Source organism: Bison bison, unplaced genomic scaffold, assembly GCF_000754665.1.
Source record: "Bison bison bison isolate TAMUID 2011002044 unplaced genomic scaffold, Bison_UMD1.0 scf7180017864362, whole genome shotgun sequence".
Classification (NCBI taxonomy): domain Eukaryota; kingdom Metazoa; phylum Chordata; class Mammalia; order Artiodactyla; family Bovidae; genus Bison; species Bison bison.
Window position 1 is genome coordinate 4,393,584 of NW_011494934.1, and position 15,269 is coordinate 4,408,852.

Below are 15,269 nucleotides of genomic sequence, written 5' to 3' on the forward strand. Positions count from 1 at the left end.
TGAGCCACCAGGGAAGCCCAGGAATACTGGAGTGGATAGCCCATCCATGTAGTAAGGGAAAAGAATCTAAAAAAGTATATACATATAGATAGATAGGTACTGTGTGTGTGTGTGTGTGTGTATAACTGAACTGCTGTGCTATACACTTAAACGATATTGTAAATCTACTATACTTTAATTGAAAATTGTTAAAAAAATCACATACTTTAAGATCATGAGAAGCACATGATGGGTTAAGGGCCAGTCACCTGCAGACTGCTGGAAGCTGCAGATGACCAAGCCCCAACCATTCCTACTGGCTGACTCTCCCTGGACGTCTGGATATTTACAAGTCCCCAGGGGAGTAGCCAAACTGCCACCCTTTGCAGAAGTCTCCAGATATAAGCTAGAAGAGCTGCTTGGAGCCTGGAAACTCCTGTGACTTTTGAGTTCAGGTCAAAAGTTTGAAAAGTTCTATAAGCAGATAAAAAAATCACACCTTGGTATTCATTGAGTAATAATATGACAACTAGTAAATTAAAGGAAAATGGTTGTAGGTCACGAGACAGATAACGGAGATTCCAAAGGGTACAGGTACTATAATATGCCCCAACTGGTAGGAACGTTTGAGCGGGAAAATAGAATGAAATAAAAAATAAAATACATATATTTACAATATAAAAAGTAAAATAATAAATAGTTTAAAAATTAAATGGGATAAGCTGTTTCACAGTAATGCTCCTGAGGGACGATCATGGTACAATGTTCAAAATGAGCTCATATTTTCTCAGCATTTTACATTTTGAAAGACAACAGCAATCATGGCAAACAACCGAGACATAAGACACTTAATGAGACTTATGTTATTTAAAAACGATGCTTGAAAATATGAATCGTCCTTCCTGAAATAAAATTACTCCTTCAGTACTAAGCTTAAAATTGAAACAAGGTACTTATGACTCTTCGAAAGGGGTAGTTATGCATTTTTAGAGAATAAAAAGTAGCATACTTCACCCTACATTCTTAAAAATTGTTAGACATGATGATTTTTAGTCACTTATATGCCAAGTTAAAGAATAATGTGTGCCCGTTTAGTCCTTCCTGAATTTTCATGGTTACAATCTGTGTCAAGTTCACTGTAGAATTTCTTCATAAGCTGTGTAACTGGCATTCTTCATGGAGCTTTTTCTTCTTAAATGTTTTGCTCAAAAAGTGCCAGCTGTGTGTCAGCAAGCTCTCCCTATTACCCTTAACAATAAATTATGCTTTTAACATTATTCAAATATCTGTTTTTTCTTTTCTGCATCCTGAAACCACCATTCAATAAGCTTAACCAAAAAATTCTCTTGTCTTCCTAGCTCTTCTACTAGTCTTTTCTAAAGGTAGCTCAAATTATGGGTTTTTGCCCTTGTTTTCTTTCCTTTTGAAAGAGAAAGTGATTCTACATTATACAGCTTTATAGACTGTCGAATATATATGAGATGTTGATATACGTAAGATGTATTTTGATACTTCTAAAAATCACACTGAATTCAAATTATTACTGCTTGAAATATGGTTTTACTGTTACCAACTTTTAATTCATAGTACCTCAAAGAAAAATACACCTGCTAAAAAGCATATTCAGCATCCTAAGAAGTACATAAATCAAATTCACTTAAATGCCCCCCCCTCATCTTTGGAAGTATTAAGATAGAAAATGAAGCTTCACTTTCAACGACTGATTATTTAGACTTGTTATAAAGACAATCATGTGAACAACAGAGTAAGGCAGTGGCAAAATTGACTTTGATTTTAAAAAAAATTAATTTGAACACTTTCAATTAGCTCTGTAAGTTCAGAATTGAAAGTTAAAAGGTTATTGATTCATATCCAGGTGGTAACGGACCAGATCCTGCCGGGAAGTTCCATTCCTTGGTGGCTCAGCTTTTACACCTGGTTTTCCCTCCCTGTGCTATGGTGGGCAGGGGCCTTGGGGCCACACGCTTCCTCACTTCTCTTCCGTTCCCCAGGCAGAGTGGGTCTCAGTCAGGGGGCAGCACCACCCTCAGGGGGCATTTCAAAGTGTCCCTTCCGTCACAAGGACAGGAAGGGTTCCCCCACTGAGACCGAACTGGTGGGGTCCCTGGTAAGTGCAACAGCACCAGCAACAAGGGACAGTCCCCTTTGAACACCAGCTGTATCCCCACTGAAAAAGGCCAATTTACAGGCACTCTGGTTCTTGTTTTTTTTTTAACCTTTTTCTACGTTAGTGTGGCAAGAGAGCAGAGTGACATTTCTTGTACAGAAAATTTACATGGAAAGAACAGGCTACTCTATATAACAGGTTCTGGTCCAAGTGATGAAAATATGATTTTGATGTGACACTTATCTCCCCAAATTACACTGCACTAACCTACTCAAAATTTCTGACATCTCTTTCGCCATTTGTTCCCTATAAGAAAAATAATAATCCAAGTTATATAAGACAACTATATAAAAGTATAATGAAAATTTCAATAAGAGTATTGCTTTAGTAACCATACACTATTATTTTACTTTGCAAAAGTTGGTAATACACTTTTTGATATATAGCCATAAAATACAATAAAATTTTTGTTTGAATCCAGTTAAAGTTATTTGAACTTCATTTTTGCAGTAGCAACTTTTGGATAAAGTCTCATGAGAGCCATGCTTCTGTGATATTTTTACATATAGAATATAATCAGCATGTTCTAAATGCACACAGGGAACTTGCTGGAATTCAGAATATGTACAAGGATTTTTGCACTGGGGTTGCTTGGTAAATATTAATTAGGGCATAATGGTGGTACACCAAATGATCTATTTTATGGTGTCAGAGTTTAAATAAGAGTCTGAGGTGTTCAAAACTCTAAAATTCGAAATCAAAGCATAAAAATATTCAAATGCATCAAGCACTTGTTAAATTAAAGATCAGAAGTGTTCTGACCTTTCAAGGATAAACACTTCCCAAAGGCAAAAACGTACTCTTTTTTATTAACCAGAAGACTGTAATTTTTCTCAAAATCTGCTTAATTCTGTGTAATGGAATGTTCATGAAATCATGTTCATCGGCTTCCTTAATATTTTATTTTCCTGTTTTGCTCTCTTCCTTCATAATCAAGCATTCATTCATTCTATTCATCAGACTCTGGTAACCCCAAAAATCTTATAAATCAGCAAAAATCAAGAGAAAAGAAGATGGCCATGTTTGCTTCAGGACTCAGAGTTGGGCCCTGACCATAAAGGAGAAGATCCATGGCATTTAACTGACTGAAACAAATTTGTTACATCAACTTGCATTGGTAGCTGTTGCATTCATGGTGATTCTTTGTATATGTGAAAACATCTGAGTACTTACTATCGTTTTCTTATAGTTGAGAGTCAGCACTTTCATATTAAAATAAATAAAATATAATAAAAATAAATAAAATATAATAAAATAATTATAGACTGCTGTCTTTTTATTTCTCTTTTATGTGTATTATTTAGAGAAAACTATTAAAGGAGGTTGCATCATTTATGAAACATTTGTTATTGGTACTGGGATCTGATAGAGTTAAGAACCTTCAGTATAAAGGGTACAGCTGGAAAAATAAAAGCTGTTAAACTTCCAAATTTTATATATATAGCACATATACAAAAATATATGCAAAAAGTATATTTTATGCATATAATGTATATGTATATCCCAAAATGTTATTTAGATTCTCTCTGTGGGGAGATTTTCATAACAAAAAGATACACAAACACCACAATTAACAATACATATATATAACTTCAAATTATGAGCTGTTTTAGGTGTTAGCAGAATAAACTATTACACATACTGAAAGACAGCTATCTGCCATGATTCAAATACTTTAAATATTTTGCTTATTCTTATTTATATCTCTATATCTACTTCTATAAAGACATCAGTAAGGGAAATTAAAAACACATAAAATGGGTGTTAAAGTTGAAACAAAGTTAGCAAACACAAGGAAAGAAACCAAATCATGAACTACTGTGACTAAACACCAAAAAGGAGCATAAACATCTTTCCTGGGCAAAATAATAATGATGATGATAGTAACAAGGACGTAAAATTTACTTCAATGAGGAAAATATTTCTCCTAAAAAGTATCCACAACCTATTAAAAAAGAGAAAAAAAAGGTTACACGATTAAGTCAACTTTAAAAGGGAAATGACATACGGTGTCATTGTGCGTCTTGTTCCGTTAATTCTGTGAAAAGAATACATATATTTTAGTCAATACCATAACCAATTCTGAACTGTGGAAATCTGGGTTGTGCCAAATTTGTGTTTCAGTGACTTTGCAAATTGATTTTCAAAACTCCATTATCTCTATTTAACCTATGTATGAGAACACTCAGAATTTTAATGTTTTTAAATCTTCATTACAAATGATTAGAAAAGAATAAACTAAAGGCATTCCGTGAAAATTAAAGAGTGAATATATTATATCTAGATTTGAAAAAATTACTCATGTGGGGTTTGTGTTTGGTTTTAGTAGAATCTAGAAATGATAATATTAGATAATGTGAAATCATTACTTTGCATCAAGGATCATTAGTGTTATTAAATGAGATCGTAATTTGAAATACATTACATATGTAGGAAACAATTCTTACTTAGAAGTTACTGGATGGAAATCCAAGCTGGAAAAGTAACTTAAAATTGTTTACTGCAGCAGAATCTATCTACATATATATTTTTAAATGTATCACACACTCCAAGAACACTTTCATGCCATATATTGAGAACAGAGTTATTTAGGTTCTTACTCATAAACATGTTAGAAAGAGTTCAGTGCTAACTAACGTAACATAAACACTCAAAAACACTTAGTTGTAGCCCATGGAGTAAGATAAAATAATCAAACATGGGAAAATACATAGAGAACATCATCCACAATAAAGTGTTAATGCTTGTAGTACAGCATATAAAATAACCAGGCGGTTCAGAAGTGAAGGAGTTCACAGGGAACCGAGGGTCAGGAAAAGCTTCCTGGAAGACAGCTGGCAGAAAGGACCTGAAGGGACAGTCCAAGGAGGGGACATCATCCCTACAGCTACCCCACAGGAGAACTAAAACTCTTCTGCCGTTCAAGTCATAACTACTTACGTATCTCCTAATTACTTCATAGTGATCCCATCACCCAGTTAATGCTGTTTAATTTAAATCATAGGTAGTTCATCCCTTATGCTAAAGTTCCTAAATGCTCCACTCTATTCAAGACCACTCACACTGGATGAACTGCATCTTTCTGAGGATGGGAAGGAATCCACATATGAGCTAGTATTTTATTCACAGTACACAGAATGACACTGGATACAGCTAAATATTTCAAATGCTTAAACACAGAGTTAAGCCATAAATACCAAAAAGGGCTCCACCTAAGAGTTTTTCACTAAAGAGCGTCAGCCTTCACAATGTCAGCTGTGTCAAGTGCGGAACTGCCTCACACACATCATGGCCAGCCTTGGCTCACTGGGAACCCGGCCTAGCCCACTAGCTGGTTATCCACAAAGGCTCCAGACACATCACCAAGAGGCACGTGGAAGGAACTGAATAGCAGCTGGGCTGAACCTGCAGTTAAAAAGCCAGTATCAAGCAAACTCACTTTAACTATAGTAAGAATGTTAGTTAATTAAGAGCCCAAAGAGTGGCTCCAAACCAATGAGCTCAAAAATTATTATAACACATAGGCCTATTCAATTTAAATATAACTTTCATGTACAATTCAAGCTCCAGAGTTCCCCAATATAATCATTCACTACAAAACGTGCAAAGGCAACTTAACATACCCTTTTCCTTACCTGTCTTTGTTTTCAGCTAAATAAAATCTAATTGCCACGTTCCAATGTGGACCAAATTTTCTACCTTTCACAAGGAAATAGCAACATCTAGTGGTTGTGTTTTAATTATTTTGTTATAAACAGCACTTGGACATTCTGAAAAGTATGGTTACACACAGGCCCCCATATATATACAACATAGGTACTTATGCATAAAGGAATTCCACATCTGAGTTTTGTTTTTACAAATAAATAATAATAACTAATGTTTGTACATTCTATATTTTTAAAAATGAATCTGTTATAGTAAAACCTTCCTTCAACTTTTACCAAGAACTTCTGTATTCCTCTGTTCAGTAGGAAGTTAGACATGAGCAGCAAGGGGAGGCCTGGCTGAAAAGGATGCAATCTGATTTCTAAACTCCATCCCAGACACGCTTAGGAGAGCTCACAGATGCTACAAGATAACCACAGAGACTTTGCACCTCCTGCACAGGCACCCTACTAACACAGTGGATACAAAGAGGCTTCTCCAAGTAACCTTTGGCCATGAGGAGCCCAGTAAGGGCTGATGAATATTCTACATCTAATCTAATTATAACAGACTGAATTATACGAAGACATAAGCAACACAGTCTGCTGTTATATAACTTGAGATTGTCAATCGGCCTTGAGGGTATGCCTATTTGCATTCCCTTTCATTGACTGGTGGAGGGTACGAGCCCTACTTTGAACCAGGCATAACAGAAAGGAGACTGGAAGAATAAAAGAGGGAAGCCAAGAGGAGTGGATAGGAAGGGTGAGGAGCCCTCCTTTGGGAGTGTCCGACTAATAAAAGATCTGTCTGCTTAAGCTGAAATGAGCTGTAACTTGTCTGTTGTTTAACGCTTTTTGGTCCATTGCTCCAAAATTTTGTTGCAAGGAGACAAGAACCAAGGAAGAGAAATAAACTGACCTGACACCTCACACTCCATACTATTTAGAGATAATTCAGACCTGAGGAGCAAAGTTATTTCCATGTGATTAATCTGCCTTCTTGGAAAGGTAAATCTTATTTATTCTAAATCACAATGGGGAAAGGTATGTGTATGTGTAAAATTTCTCAGGGGTTAGGGTACATGATACATTTGAAAAATTTGCAATACATTCCAGCCTCAAATATATTAAGCTGGATTATAACATATTCACCATTTTTATGCCAGTATCTAGTGGCAGATATTTAAAAACTGTCTACCCTTTATACAATATTCTTTTAATAGTTTCAGAGTAAACCAAGATGTTTCCTTTAAGTAGTTATGAACTGAAATAGCAGTTTTAATTTTCAACACAGCTTGATGAAATCAACAGTTTCACTGACTTAAGGGTAAAAGTAAATACAAATAAATTTTTAAGTGGCAAATATACCAGGACCTAAGCAACGTTATTTTCCCCCTACTTCCCTCTCCGTGGAAGGAGAGGCAAGGCAGCAGGTGAGTAAAAGCGGCAGCGCCCTTGCCCAGGCGGCATCGCCCCGCCCATCCGAGCGCCCCACCCCGCCCATCTGTGCCCCGCCCACCTGCGTGCCCCGCCCCGCCCCCGGCCCACACGCGGTACCTGCGCAGCACCGCAGGGTCGGCCTGTGCCTCGTCGCTGATGAGCTCGGCCTCGCTCCGGGCGATACGTAGCGCCAGCTCTCGGTCCCGGCGCTCCTGCTCCAGAACCGCCTGCTGCTGGGACTCCTCCTCCCGCTGCCGGGCCAGCTGCGCCTCCACCTCTGCCTGCCGGCACAGAAGGCCTTGACGCCGGGCATCTCCGCTTGTTTACCTGCTCATCCCCCTCACTTTGCACACTTGCTCCATACACGTTTTTCTTTTCATTTTTTTTTTAAACTAAGAAATACATACTCTTTAACCAGAAAAATCCCATCTTCTCCCCTTCTATATTATGATTAATGTTTCCTCATGCCCAAACCAAGAATCCGCCATTCTATCACTAGAATATGAGTCTCCCAAACATTACATCAGTAGCCTTGGTGTGACCTGAATACTAACACCTACACTGCAGATTTCAGGAATTTAAAGTCTTGGTTGTGTTCAGGATAAATCAGAAAGCCAAGACAGACAGATACTCAAAATAGGATTAATTATTCTCAGACATGGATTAAAAAAAAAAAAAAAAAAGATGGTGGAGGTAGAGAGAAAATCTTAATCCTATTAATATTAGCATCTACAAAGTTATAAAATAATATTTTAAAATATGAGATAATTATGTTGTGACTGAATGCTGATCTGACTTTCCCCCTCTGAATAATAACAAACTAATACTTACTAAACAAGGCACTGTTCTAAATGCTTTAATAGGTATTACCTCATTTAATGCTCACAATTATTATTTATCTCCATCCCAGAAAGAAAACTGTGGCCCACAGTCACTCACTGTAACTCCTGCAATATCACAATTGCTGTCAGAGAGGCTGGATTTGAACTCACTTCCCTAGCTCCAAAGTCCCTTCCCATAACCACTTCTGAAACTGCCTTTGCTCTCTAGGATAAATCAAAGACAATTTATCTAGTAAATGAAGATCTTGTTTTACAGTTTTGCAGATTCTATTTAATAAGAATTCAGTCTGACTGCCTAGAGAGTACAGACCTGAATACGTTTTTCATCATCTTCCCTTTTCTTTCTTTCTTCTTCTTCTTGTTTTCTCTTTGTTTCCATCTCAAGTTTCCTAAAAAAAAAAAAAAGAAAGAAAAAAATTAGAAAACTCTTCAAAAATTAACAGAAAATAAGGAACTCTTCAGAAGAAAGTTTAACTGTTAATAAATAAATGTTACAAAATGGGAAATCAAATTAACCTCCTGGCTATTACATTATTAACTTATTTTTTGAAAAATAAAATATAACTTTGATAGCAGCTCTTTAGAAACAAAAGAAATATAATTATATTCCATAACCTTTAACATCTCTGGATTAACTTGGTTACCAAGCCTATTTGTAAGGTCTTGAACACACTGCCTCTCCAATTAGACAACTCATATTCCTTCTGTCTGTCCTACTATGGCAAACTTCCAAAATTTTATCAGTTTTAAAACTGCTGAGAAGTACTTTCTTCCTAGATCATAAAATAATATGAAAGTCTGTTTCAAAAAGAAGTTAAGAAACCCTCAGGTGTGAGTTTAACCAAAATTCAGATTATAGTTAAAATCATTTTATGTTATTGTAAAGTGAGCTTACTTTCTCCATTTTCAAACTTCTTCTAAAATCAGTATTTAAATATAGGAATATCACTTTTACAGATAAGAATATTCGTTAACCACCATCAGCACTTCCGAGTTCAGTATGGTGTCAGTTTCTAACCCAAGGCAACAACATAAGCGCCTTACATCCGCCTCTCCTCCTCCTCCTTTCTTCGACGCTGCTCATCTTCTTCACGTCTTTTTCTTTCTTTTTCCATTTCTTCTTGAATGCGCCTCAGCCTTTCCGCTTCTTCTTCCTGCTGCTTTTTTTTCTGTAATGCGCTGAGAAGGACCTCTGAGCTTTTAACTAGAGCATCATATTCTTTCTGTATTTGTTCCCTTGTCATCATCGTGGACTTAAAGAAACAATACAATGGACGTGCACTTAAAAAGTTATATCTTCTGTTGTACAACAATTTGAACACACTAAACACCACTGAACTGTACATTTAAAAAATGGTTAAGGTGGTAAGTTTAATGGTATGTGTTTTACCACAATTAAAAAAAAACAAACCAACATACACATACACAGCAAAACTGAAAAAGCTGGTTAGCAGTAGGCCCATTATCTTTCTTTATTGCTTAAATATTAAATAATATTAAAAAATTTAAGTTATCTCTATGAACAAAATTTGAGTCTACTTCCTATCAATCAAGTATCTTAAGAGTGTACTGTGGACAAACTAATATACTGTAGTTAAGAGTTTATTTTTTAAGAAATGATTAATTTTGTCAGAATTTACTACCCTTTAATATTAATGATCAAATAATACCTCGGGAATATTTAAGGAATTATCATTATACCCAAAATTGTTGGATGATATTCTTAAATGTGGCTGGGTTGATTTTAATTGATTAATACTGCATAAACAGGGGTGGCTCTGGACAGATCTGTAAAATCAGATCTATCTGATTTTAAGGCTACCCAAATAGCTATCCAAAGCATTTTCAGTTTTCTCTTGACTTTTCTCCATTCTTACTCCAAGATTTATCATTATCTGTAGAAAGTATCTAAAAGCCTCACTTTAAGATATTATATCTCACATAACTGCAATGAATTATGAAAGTCAATGAGAAAAACATTGAGGCCCTAAAATATAATAGAAAAAGATATGACTAAACAGAACATAATCAACAAACAAGCACAAATAAAAAATTTTCAATCCCACTAGTAATCAAACAAAAATCAAAACCAAAGAGGCCCTCTTGTTTTTTCTTACAAAATATGGGAGAAAATTGTTATTTCAATTAATAGTTAAGTAATTTATGATATAACCTATATGAAAATAATTTAATAATAGGGATGAGGCAATAACATAATGATAGGAATGTGAAATAAAATGTACCTTATAAGAACGATGCAAAAATATGTGCATATAAAATAAGATTGAGAGGAATATGTAATAGTATATAGCTGAATGTGTTAGTGTGAGGGGTAAAGATGTGGAGGAGATTTTCTCCAAATTTTTGAAAATATTACATTACTTTTAAAATTTAAAAATTAGTTTCTGAAAGTAGAAAAACATGAAACAAAATAATTTGCATTAATTTTCTCTCAGTAATGATTTTGCAAAAGCTTACCAAAAGAGTATAATATTTTAGTTAATATTTTGGAAAAATCTTTCCTAGCAACAAATGAATTGCACAAAAATTGTCTTCATTTTAATTTTTTTGCTATGAAAAATTTCAAACACAGAGTAGAGAAAATAATATGACTATCACTTATCACTGAGACTCAACACATGTAACAGTCTGTATTTTTTTTAAAAAAGGACATTTTTCTATAAAATTTCAATACAGTAACAAAAAAACTTAAACTGTTTTTAAAAGTCAAAAGTCATTTGGGTTAAAACTACATACCTTAATTTTGGCCATTAAAGCATCAATAGAAATTTCAAGGTCCTTGACCTGTTTATTCATCTCTGCTTTTCCATCTTTCAATGCACTTACTACTTCATTAAATTTATCGAGCCGTTTTTTCAGTGTGCCCACCTTAACCAGGCCATCAATGCTGCAAAGATAATACTTTATCAGTTTAATTCTACCATTTAATCATAGAAATAGATTTTTCATTTTAATTAAATGCTAAAAATATGACTAAATAGAATACTTCTGTTTTCATGTTATGCAATATTGTTCTTTTTTTTAAGGTCTCTTGTTGAGGGTAAAAGAAATCATCAAATATGGATGTGAATGACATTAATATCTGTCAGTAAGATTTAAGACTTCTATACTTACACTGAAGAATTTGAGAATTAAAATTCTTTAAATTTTAAAAATTTAAAGAAAAACTTTAAAGACTAATTGCTTTGAAAATGTGTTATAGATGAACAGTTATTCAGACTTCCACGTTTAAAATTTCTAATAATAAAAGAATCAAATAAGAAATAAAGGCTAAATTTACAGTGACAGTGTATAATTCCTACAGAAAATCTTGAAAATTATGGTCAAAACATTAATGAGATGTTTTTAAAAACAATGTCAATTTGACATTTAGTAATAAACTCAAGTCACTAAAATAATCAGTATAAAACAGCTCCTTTCAATCTCTTATACTGTTTACATTTCTCTAATCTAACCCATACGGCAGAAAGTGAAGAACTAAAAAGCCTCCTGATGAAAGTGAAAGAGGAGAGTGAAAAGTTGGCTTAAAGCTCAACATTGAGAAAACTAAGATCATGGCATCTGGTCCCATCACTTCATGACAAGTAGATGGGGAAACAGTGGAAACAGTGGCTGACTTTATTTCTGGGGGCTCCAAAATCACTGCAGATGGTGATTGCAGCCATGAAATTAAAAGATATTTACTCCTTGGAAGGAAAGTTATGACCAACCTAGACAGCATATTAAAAAGCAGAGACATCGCTTTGCCAACAAAGGTCCATCTAGTCAAGGCTATGATTTTTCCAGTAGTCATGTATGGATATAAGAGTTGGACTATAGAGAAAGCTGAGCGTTGAAGAATTGATGCTTTTGAACTGTGGTGTTGGAGAAGACTCTTGAGAGTCCCTTGGACTGCAAGGATATCCAACCAGTCCATCCTAAAGATCAGTCCTGGGTGTTCACTGGAAGGACTGATGTTGAAGGTGAAACTCCAATATTTTGGCCTCCTGATGCTAAGAGCTGACTCCTTGGAAAAGACCCTGATGCTGGGGAAGATTGAGGGCAGGAGGAGAAGGGGATGACAGAGAATGAGATGGTTGAATGGCATCACTGACTCAATGGACATGAGTTTGGATAAACGCAGGGAGTTGGTGATGGACAGGGAGGCCTGGCGTGCTGCGGTTCATGGGGTCACAGAGTCAGACACAACTGAGCAACTGAACTGAATTGAACTGAATCTATGCTATTTCAAATCCTTTTACAGAATGAGGCAAGTAATGAATGAATGAAGAAATTAATTAACATCCAATAAGTAACAGACTAACATCTTTTTACAAAGAACATGAGGAAAAAGAAAACTCTGAGTATGCAAACTGCTCTTCATTTTGACCTTATAGCCATTTTATATTAGGATAAACAGGTATCTTGGATTCTTTAGACTCTATTCATCTTACCGAGGTTTGTGTCTCCTTTTGCAAAGCCACATTCGAATAGTTTTCTGCATTTTAATGCAGGCTTCAGCTCGATATTTTATTTTGTTTTTCACTATGTGTAAGAGGAAAATATAATGATAGAAAATTATTTAGCTTAAATTAGATTTACAGTATTTCTAAAAACCACTCATTTCCACAAAGCAATCCTCAAGAAACATAAAAATCTTGATGAACGTATTATACCAAACATCAAAATTGGCACATTCCTTTAGTTCCTTAAACTTCTTAAAACAAAAAGTGTATCAACTATATGACTAAGTGTACAGTTTAAATATGCTATTTCCTTGTTACACTACACTAATGTGTCCCAAACTGCCCTATGCAATACTGGCTTAGGAAATGTTAAAACGTGTGTCTTTTTTTTTTTTTTTTATCAGGTGCACTTTTTTTTCATTGCTGCATGTGAGCTCTCTAGTTGCAGCAAGCTGGGGCTACTCTTCACTGTAGTGGCTTCTCAACAGGGTAGTGGAGCACAGGATCTAGCTGCATGGGCTTCAGTAGCTGCAGGGGACTCCGGAGTGCAGACTCAGTAGTTCTGGCACACAGGCTGAGTTGCTCCATGCATGTGGGATCTTCCCAGACCAGGGATTGAACCCATGTCCCCTGCATTGGCAGGCAGATTCTTAACCACTGTATCACCACAGAAGTCCAACAGGTGTGTCTTGAAAAAAGGATTCACCTGTCAAATGTAAGTCGGGAAAAGCTATCTGCTACACCTCCTTCTGAAGATTCACAATGAACATACTGAGTGTGGCCTCTAAGGATCCTACCACAAAGGACTCTACTTAACTTCAGTCAGTCAGAATATCGTAGACATTGAAACATGTAAAATATCATGTAAAAAACGAGCTGCCAGTCCAGGTTCGATGCACGATACTGGATGCTTGGGGCTAGTGCACTGGGACGACCCAGAGGGATGGTATGGGGAGGGAGGAGGGTTCAGAATGGGGAACACATGTATACCTGTGGCGGATTCATTTTGATATTTGGCAAAACTAACACAATTATGTAAAGTTAAAAAAAAAAAAGAATATCCTAGACTAATCTGACCTGGAGACATTCCCCATTAACATCCTGCAACGATTCTGTCTACTTACTGACTTGACCACTGCACCATATAGTCCACAAACAAATAGTATAGTAGAAATAATGTTAATAAAATATGTTTTCCATCATAATACAATGTTTAAAGCTGAAAGCATTTAACTATAGTGAAAAGTATGATCATATTTCAGTTGGAAAGTGATGGGGAAAGAGCTTCTGTTATCTTGTTTTATTATAGTTTAATTTATATTACAGTTGACTAACAAGACCTCATGGTTGTATGCTGCTTACATGGTTCCTTCTCATTAGGTCAAAGGAATTTTTTTTTTATTAGTAAGCGGAAATGTACTGAATCCTTTTCCTGTGCCTCTAGCACTGTTCCAGGTAAGGTGGAAAGTTGGGCAGGGGTTTAAAATTTTAATCAAGTTACTGACAGTACTCCCTATGACTAAAGGTTTTGCATAGACCACCACCATCAGGTAACCCACAATTATTCTGTCCCTCAGCCTTGTTTTAGGTCAGAGATAAGTAATTGCTATAACATTCTAAGACTTTAGACTTTGCCCTGTATTACAGAAAAGATATAATCAAAGCCTTTTAATTAGAGACTCTGGGAAGATAAGCCTGGGAAGCCAGGAAAACCAGTTTGGGAGCCGCTGAAGTCACTATGCAAGCCGGGGAGAGGGGTTCCATGAAGAGAGTGGCAACAAGGAGAAAGATGTGCAGTGTTTGGAGGGGGAATCAAACGAGTTTGGTGACTGGCATGATTTCAGGGACAAGAAAGAAGAGACAATACAACTGTGAAATTTTCAGTGTGTGTTCTGGTGACGCCATGTGGGTGGAAAGAAAAGTTCTGGTTTAAGTCCCAGAGACTGGGGTATGGTGAGGGGAAAGGGGAGCAAGGGAGAGAGAGTAGGGGAGAGAGGGAAGGAGTCAAGATAGTGAGATAGAATTTTTAGAACAAGATGAAATTAATTATAATACATGTGATTAAAGAAGCTAAGTATCGTACACTCAAGAAGCTGAGGAAGTCGACAAGTACTAATTTATCACATACTACATGTAAGGTGTTACGTGAGGAACCAGGGACATAGTGTGAGTAAGTGACACAGTCCCTGTGGCCTAGCTCTCACCACTGAGACAAATTAATAACATCCCACAAGCCAACGCGTTTCCAACATAATTCCAGGTCCGAGAGTGGAAGAAAACACCTACGTTTGATGACGGACAGCGAGCACCACTGGACCTTCTTCCAGCGACTGCAGATTAGCCAGTGGTTGACCCTCTTCACCAGCTGTGCTAAGTGGTCAGGGTCAGACTTCATAATCTGATCAAATTCTGCAAACTGGGAAATCAAATAATTGACTAATAATATCAAAAGACAGACGTGCTTAAACACACAGCGAGATACAAAATAACACAAATCAAAATCTAGCTTTCTGTATGCGGTCACAAGCCCGTTACACAGACACGTCTCAGTGGAGTTTCACAGCAAACCCAGACACACGTGACTGAATTTTGCTGCCTTTCTCTTCCTTCCTCCAGGACTCGTTTTGTAGAGGTTACGGGGAGGGTGAGTTACTCATTGCTAGTTAGAAGATTCAATAATAAAAAGTAGGAAAAAAAAAATCTT

The 15,269-nt window shown here is 36.1% G+C and overlaps 1 protein-coding gene across 6 annotated transcripts in view; it reads right to left on the reverse strand.

The window, feature by feature from the left end:
• Positions 1-15,269, reverse strand: part of MYO6 (myosin VI) — a 158,144-nt gene that overhangs the window by 14,523 nt on the left and 128,352 nt on the right. For 3 of the 6 annotated variants that reach the window (XM_010855252.1, XM_010855253.1, XM_010855254.1), the window contains 9 exons: positions 14,852-14,981; positions 12,554-12,644; positions 10,857-11,007; positions 9,144-9,352; positions 8,410-8,488; positions 7,375-7,538; positions 4,615-4,641; positions 4,176-4,205; positions 2,375-2,413 (listed from right to left, as the gene is read on the reverse strand). In XM_010855252.1, the coding sequence (XP_010853554.1) occupies positions 2,375-2,413; positions 4,176-4,205; positions 4,615-4,641; positions 7,375-7,538; positions 8,410-8,488; positions 9,144-9,352; positions 10,857-11,007; positions 12,554-12,644; positions 14,852-14,981 (920 nt within the window). The remainder of the gene's footprint in view (positions 1-2,374; positions 2,414-4,175; positions 4,206-4,614; positions 4,642-7,374; positions 7,539-8,409; positions 8,489-9,143; positions 9,353-10,856; positions 11,008-12,553; positions 12,645-14,851; positions 14,982-15,269) is intronic. The other 3 variants (XM_010855257.1, XM_010855256.1, XM_010855255.1) reach the window with 2 other exon arrangements.